Source organism: Poromitra crassiceps (genome assembly GCF_964638095.1).
Source record: "Poromitra crassiceps genome assembly, chromosome: 22".
Taxonomy (NCBI): Eukaryota; Metazoa; Chordata; class Actinopteri; order Beryciformes; family Melamphaidae; genus Poromitra; species Poromitra crassiceps.
In genome coordinates this window covers 21,959,865-21,967,847 of record NC_139647.1, presented here as the reverse complement: position 1 = coordinate 21,967,847, position 7,983 = coordinate 21,959,865, and the positions used below count along the sequence as shown (strand labels likewise).

Sequence of the window (7,983 nt, the reverse complement as noted above, 5' to 3'; positions counted from 1 at the left end):
AATACAATACAATACAACACAATACAACACCATACAACACAATACAACACAATACAATACAACACAATACAACACAATACAACACAATACAATACAATACAATACAATACAACACAATACAACACAATACAACACAATACAATACAATACAAAACAATACAACACAATACAACACAATACAACACAATACAACACAAAACATGAGCATAAGACATACCGGTAATAAAGAAGCATAATTTTGCGAGATCAATCAGCACATCAAATGTAAGTACAATTAACTGCCAATTCAGGTCATTAAGCTCGTTAAGCAGCTGGATGCTGTGTGGGACGAAGGACGTAGCACATCCTGGGCACACAGTACCTTGGCCCTGAAGGTAAAAGTGCACACTCAGACCATAGAGGGTGCAGTGGATTGTGAACTCATTTCACGCTATACTGGTCTGTAAGTGATACTGCACCTGGCCAACCAGTTTAACAACTCTGTCCAGTTTGTTCTCATTTTGTACAGTTAGGCCATGTTCACATTACAGGCACATCTGATTTGCTGATAAAGTCATTAATCATCATTATCTTGATTTTTTTTCCCAAATCTGATTTGGGAGTGTGTCGCCGCACTGCCACAAATCTGATTCTCAAGTCGGATCTGTGTGTCCAGACCTAAACAGCCTATCTGCATGGGTTGCTATGGTAACGACGTGGGCGTCAGTAAATACGTACGTTGGTGACGTGGTTTTCCTGCGCAGAAGCATTTGATGACGAGTTGCGAGTGACGTTCAAATCAGATTTGGTGGATCTGCGTGTCCACACTGAAGTCACATCAGTCGAAAGCAGATTGGAAACTACCTCCATACATGTATGTGGTTTGGGACAAGTGATACAAATCAGACTTGGAGCGTCCAGACTCATAAAACCAATCTGGATAAAGTCATTAATAGGTCACTAAAGTTCACAAATCAGATTTTGCCTCCTAGTCTGAACATGGCCTTAGTGCTCTCCCCAAACACTGAATACAAAAGGTCAGTATACTCGGAATGCAGGTCCTATAAAACAGTGTGTGTGTGTGTGTGTGTGTGTGTGTGTGTGTGTGTCTGTCTGTCTGTCTGTCTGTGTGTGTCTGTCTGTCTGCGTTAGCACCTGTCGAGGGTGATTCCCTGCCTGATGCATGCTGGGATAGGATAAGGTATAAGCGGGTAAAGAAAATGAATGCATGAGTCTGATGAAGTCATGTGATCTGACGAATCTGGAGAAGGCCATGTCACTGACGCACACGCGATCAAAGAACGTGGGCGTGCTGCTGGAGGAGTAGGGTGGCATTGATCGATGGATAGATGATGGATGGGTGGTAACTCCTCCTTCCTCGTCTGCTTTGCCTGAGCTGGGCGACAATATGTTCCACATTCTTAAAGAACTCTAATTAGTACATGGCTTAGCATGCCATAGAGTGTCTCTGTGAGTGATCTATCACTCTGTCTGTCAGTGTTGTGCTTGCAATATGAATGATGAAACAGAGGGAAAGTCAAGGAACACTGTACAATTTATAGACATGGACACACGCGTACAGTACACACACACACACACACACACACACACACACACAAGCATGATACGGCATAGAGGTGAATTGAAGACTCAAAATTTTCCCACAGTGTGTTTGTGTGTAGTATGGTATATGATGTATAATGTATTATGTAGTATGTATATGATGTAGCACAGTATATGGTGTATGTTTAGTATGTATATATGATGTAGTATGCTGTATGATGAAGAAGAGTGAGGTGAAGTTCATGTGATGAAACGTGTCTTGGGAGTTTTGAGATGAGAGAGGACAGCAGAGGAGAGCAGAGGAGAGAAGAGGAGAGGAAAGTAGAGGAGAGGAGAGAAGGGGAGAGGAGAGGAGAGGAGAGGACAGAGGAGAGAAGAGGAGAGGAGAGCAAGGAAGAGGAGAGTAGGGGAGAGGAGAGGAGAGGAAAGTAGAGGAGAGGAGAGGAGAGAAGGGGAGAGGAGAGGAGAGGAGAGGAGAGAAGGGGAGAAGAGAGGAGAGGAGGGGAGAGGAGCTGAGAGGAGAGGAGCTGAGAGGAGAGGAGAGAAGGGGAGAGGAGAGGAGAGGAGAGAAGGGGAGAGGAGAGGAGAGGAGCTGAGAGGAGAGGAGAGAAGGGGAGAGGAGAGGAGCTGAGAGGAGAGGAGGGGAGAGGAGCTGAGAGGAGAGGAGAGCAGAGGAGAGGAGTGGACAGGAGAGAAGGGGAGAGGAGAGGAGGGGAGAGAAGGGGAGAGGAGAGGAGAGGAGGGGAGAGAAGAGGAAAGGAGAGGAGAGAAGAGGAGAGGAGAGGAGGAGGAGAGGAGAGGAGAGCAAGGAAGAGGAGAGGAGAGGATTGGAGAGCAGAGGAGAGGAGAGCAGAGGAGAGGAGAGGAGAGCAGAGGAGAGGAGAGCAGAGCAGAGGAGAGGAGAGCAGAGCAGAGCAGAGGAGAGGAGAGCAGAGCAAGGAAGAGGAGAGGAGAGGAGAGGAGAGGAGAGGAGAGGAGAGGAGAGGAGAGGAGAGGAGAGGAGAGGAGAGCAGAGCAGAGGAGAGGAGAGGAGAGGAGAGGAGAGGAGAGGAGAGCAGGACGGGTGATGTGCGGTGCGCCTGCATGAACGCCAGAGAGAGAGTGAGGGCAATTTGCGATTGTGACCATGTTAAATCAGAAGTGTGACCGTGTGAAGGGGTTAAATTGCGTGACTCTCACGGTCAAAACGTGAGACTTGGCAGCTCTGGTCTAATGCTCCTCAGTGGGGAAAAAGGACTAAGGAGTGCTGTGAAGTACAGTATGTGCCATCCGGGCGAAGTAACAAACCCTCGTCTTTTAGGCCTTCACACTTTCTTGTTTGCTATGACTATTTCATTGCAGGACTTTATATCTTTGTGTTTTTAAATGGTATTAAAAATAAATTGTGAAATCTGTGCAAAGTTCAGGCGTCAAGGGAATTACAAAGTGACAACATAGGAACCCATTATTGTGGAATGATAAAAGCACACACTGATGCACTCCAAAACATAATAACCGCAGTCTCAGACAAAATAATAATAATAAAGAGAAGACTGAAGCAATTATTTCGAAGATACAACAAAAGGAAGAAATTGAGGAAGACGCTAAACAAGAAAGTGTCTAAAAGACAGAAGAGTTTCCTATATTTTCTATTTCCTATAGAACTGCCAGACAACCTCCTGGGGGTGGAAGGTGACGTCTGTTCACCCATGAACAGGAACTGGCCATTGTCAATATAATGTTGCAAACAACAACAGTGTTGTTGCCTATATAGTACATCAACTACGAAAGCAAATCATCGCAGATCACGCAACATTCCAGAATATCAACCGTGTCAGTTACGATGAAGCAACTGTAGGGGTTTGATAGGAACATTTTGATAGGCACAGCGTTAGAGTCAAAGACCTTCACTATGCGCAAGTAAGTGTTACTGTACTAGCCTAATGTATTCACCTTATGCAGCCCCGCCCACTTGACCCATTGTATCACAACTTCCTGTTCAAACCGCCGGCTGTTTTACCTGCTCAAACTAGTCTGACTCACCTGGTCAAACCTAGTTTGACTCACATTATGAGTCAGACTATAGGTTTATGAGTCACAATACAATCGGAAGTTCGGAAGTTCCGATTGTATTTACACTTCCTCTCAAGCCAGACGGTCTCTTCTGCATAAGGTGAATAGTCCTGTAGAAGTGAGATGTTTATCCAAGTGTCATCTTATTTGGCTTGTCTGTAGGTAAGAGAGTGTGTGTGTGTGTGTGTGTGTGTGTGTGTTTGAGGGTGTGTATGCACATGTGCTCATGCACGTGTGTGTGTGTGTGTTTGAGGGTGTGTATTGTGGAAAAATGTATGCACATGTGCTCATGCACGTGTGTGTGTGTGTGCGTGCATGCGTGCGTGTGTGTGCGTGTGTTTGAGGGTGTGTAAGCACATGTGCTCATGCACGTGTGTGTGTGTGTGTGTGTGTGCGTGCGTGTTTGAGGGTGTGTATGCACATGTACTCATGCACGTGAGTGTGTGTGTGTGTGTGTGTGTGCGTGCGTGCGTGTGTGCGTGCGCGTGTGCGTGTGTGTGTGTGTGTGCGTGCGTGTGTGGACACGATGAGATGGCAGACTTGCAGGGACAAACTTCCCGGAAAGCAATTGTCTATATGTCTGTAAAGTATGATTAATAACACGCTGGTTTATGGGCTGAGGGGAAGACGGTCTTTGTTGGCCTCGTTGCGCCTGTTGAGCTAATTAAAGAACATGCAGTAGCAGCATTCAACACAGGAGCCTCCCACCTCCTCAGGCTGCATTCTCTTATCAGTAAATGAGAATAGCACACAATGCAGGAAATGAATTATAAATAAATTATATCGATTTGTAACACCAACTCAACATAATGAATGGACTCCTCCTTGGCAGCACTTCTGTAGAGACTGCAATTGACCGCGCTGCAGACTGTATCATCCCATTGCATATTGTTGACCTTCTCAAGGAAACTGATGCTCACACTGTGGTAAAATTCCTATTCTAACATAATAAAACCAATAAAGTAGACGTTAAAAAGTATGAAAATGATTTATTTACAAAAAGCAAAGTCACAGAGCTCTGGCTCAACACCCCCTCCTCTCCTGCCTTAGAGAACTGACCCGGAAATCCCTTACTCGCATCCTTTTATAACCTTTCACAGGAGGTCCTTATGGTAGGAGAGCAGCTTATTGCAGAAAGTGCCCCCTAGATCTCGAGGGAGGTATTACAACAACTTCTAGATTCTCTCCACAACACACCGCAAAGACTGTTCAAAGTGATACGCATGAGAAGTTTTGTTATGGCTGACTCAATCCATCTTCCCCCTTTCAAGTCCTTCTTTATTACAGGTCCAATTAAAAAGGCTGTAAATGTGCTACGTTTTTTCAAGTCAAAATTGATGTCTTAAGTTAAGAAGTTCGATGGGATAATTACTATAGACTGTAAAGAACAAAGCTGCCATGCAATGTTAAGGAGTAATTATTACACCTTATATCACCTTGTTTCAGGGCAACGCCATAATATAAGACTTTTTGAACTTCACAAACTGACAACTGTTGATTTCTTGGACAAAGTTATAGAGATTCCTGATTTATACCGATGATCCTAGTGTCCAGCATCTGGGTACGCAATATCCCATGTGTGTCCAACAGCGTTCCATTGCTTTGGAAAGAACCTACAGTACAGAATAGGATTTCCAGTCTTGATGCACCGTGTGAAATAGGAGGAATATAGCCGGTATATCCACCTTAGTGTGACCTATAGTAGGTTTATGCACTTCAAACACACTGAGATAATGCTCTCTCTCCTCCACATATAACACTGTTTTCTGTGCAGTATGTACTTCCTGGAATTAATACAGAAGAAATATTTTATTCACTCTTGGGGATTTTTTATTTAATGATCTTTGCAAACACATTCAAACACTAAAGCTTTGAAAAACACTGGTTCAATCAACTAAATATTAACATATCCACACAAAACACACACACACACACACACACACACACACACACACACACACACACACACACACACACAGGAACAGCATAAGATATTACAGTCACAATAGACATTAAGAACTATACAGATTACAGACCACACAACAGATTATGTTTTCATATGAATACTTATGTGTTTGGATACTCACTATCACCGACTGATACAGTATAACACAAAGAAAAGAGCCACCTACAGGAAATCAAACGTCATCAACAGAAAATTCAACTCTGAAAAAGACGTCACAGTCCCGCCCACACTGTTTGACTGACAGGTGATCTAATGGCAGTGCAGAAACACCACAGCAATGAGAGCTAAGCAGCAAAGATGGAGAGAGAGATATTAAAAAAGGTAAAACACTGAATCCCACACATTGCTACTTCCTGTCTACTTGAGCTTACACAGCTCAACAGTGACTCCATTTTCATAACATAACAGTCCAGGATGGAGAGGCTGAGTGAATGTGGTCTGGACTCTGTGGAGGAGAGTCATGGTTTCAGAGACGCCGTAGAAGGACAACATACCTGCCTTGTGATCCAGGTACACTCCTACTCTGGAGGATCGAGGGACTGAGATGGGAGTTTCAATATTCTCATGTGTGAAATTATAACTATTTCCATAATACTGTAATGCCCACGACTTGTCATTGCATCCAAATAAACTTTCCCTCCCTGTTCTGCTAATATCTTTATATGAGACTGCTATTGAAACTCCCCACCCGCTCCACTCCACCTCCCAGTAACAACGTCCAGTCAGACCCTCTCTACTCAGGACCTGATTCCCGTAAGTGAAGCTGTCTGGGTGACTAGAATATAGCTTTAAAATAGCTTTACTGATCCATGTTGCTTTTCTGTTCCCCTCAGATAATAACAGCTGTGTGTTTGCTGTGTTTGGATCCAGTGTGATCTGACGTGCATATTGTAAGAAGTCAGCTCTGGTCTTGGGCTCTGGTTGTGACAGTAAAACATCCACTTCAGTCACTGTCAGTGAGATCTTAGGCCATTCCTCTGTAAGAATGTCCTGTAGTTTATCTCTGGCCTCTGACACCGCTGCAGTCACATCCTCAAAGTAACACAGAGGACGGGTATCGATCCTGGGTGAGTCTGTAGATTGACTGAGACGTGGCAGCGAGGGGTAACTGTGGAGGAAGTGGATGTGATCCTCTGTGTGTGAGAGCTGCTCCAGCTCAGCATCTTTCCTCCTCAGCTCAGAGATCTCCTGCTTCAGCTTCTCCTGAAGTTGTTCAGCCCGACTCGCTTCCTTTTTCTGCTGGGATCTGATCTGCTGCTTCACCTCAGAGCTTCTCTTCTCAATGAGACGGACCAGCTCAGTGAAGATCTTCTCACTGTCTGTCACTGCTTTATCAGCAGAGAGATTCATAGCGTTCATCTCCTGTTGAAGCACCTTCACGTCTTTCTCTCTGCCCTGGAGTCTCTTCTCGATTTTTTGCCGATTCACCCCGAGCTCTTTCTGCCTCTCGGCCCTTTCTGCGGCAGCTGAGGCTGTGTCGTGTCCCTTATGTTCGTCCACGGAGCAGAGATAACAGATACACTGCTGATCAGTACGGCAGAACATCTTCATCACCTCGTCGTGACGAGAGCAGATGTTCTCCTGAAGCTTCATGGTGGCTTCCACCAGCCTGTGTTTCTTTAATGGAGCTGCATCATAGTGAGGCTGGAGGTGCTGCTCACAGTAAGAGGCCAGACACACCAGACAGGACTTGAGGGCTTTCAGCTTTCTCCCAGTGCAGACATCACAGGCCACATCTCCATGTCCAGCATAGCAGTGATCAGGAGGAGCAGCTTGGAGTCCGGTCTTCCTCAGGTCCTTCACCAACTCTGCTAACATGGTATTTTTCACCAGGACAGGCCTCGGTGTGAAGGTCTGTCTGCACTGGGGGCAGCTGTGGATTTTCTTCTGATCCTCTGCATCCCAGCAGTCTTTAATACAGCTCATGCAGTAGCTGTGCCCACAGGGAATAGTCACTGGATCCTTCAGTAGATCCAGACAGATCGAACAGCACCATTTTCCCCCGTCCAGCTGAATTCCTTGCTGCGCCATTTCACTTCTCAGTGACAGTGAGTCAGATAGTTTCACTTCCTCTGAACTGAAACAAGCTGGGCTCTGGTTCAAACCAAACCTCTGTTGTTGTCTTCATGTATATGTGCTGATCTGCAGCGAATGGGCTGGTCAGCTCTTGCACTTCACAACATGTTTACATCCATCTTTAAACTGGCAGATCTGTGAAAGGGGAGGAACAGGAAATATGTGGCGAGAATGCAACTGGCTGTGTTTGAGACCGGGGAGAAGAGGGAGGGGTCATCAGGTTTTGCTTCATTCCAGGAAGAGTAGTGTTAAAGAGACAGTGCGTGTTTAAATACAAACCATAAATCAATCTCTCTCCCTCCCTTATTCCCCTCACTTTAAGTGCAACATTTTAAAATAAAGTTCCA

At 45.2% G+C, this 7,983-nt stretch overlaps 1 protein-coding gene across 1 annotated transcript; it reads right to left on the bottom strand.

Moving 5' to 3' along the window:
* Window positions 1-5,553: 5,553 nt before the first annotated feature.
* Window positions 5,554-7,591, bottom strand: LOC310796271 (tripartite motif-containing protein 16-like; the record flags this gene model as incomplete). The annotated part of the gene is made up of 1 exon (XM_083658431.1): window positions 5,554-7,591. One exon carries the CDS (start codon window positions 7,589-7,591, stop codon window positions 5,918-5,920), a length of 1,674 nt encoding a protein of 557 aa, XP_083514557.1. The 3' UTR covers window positions 5,554-5,917.
* Between the last annotated feature and the right edge of the window lie 392 nt (window positions 7,592-7,983).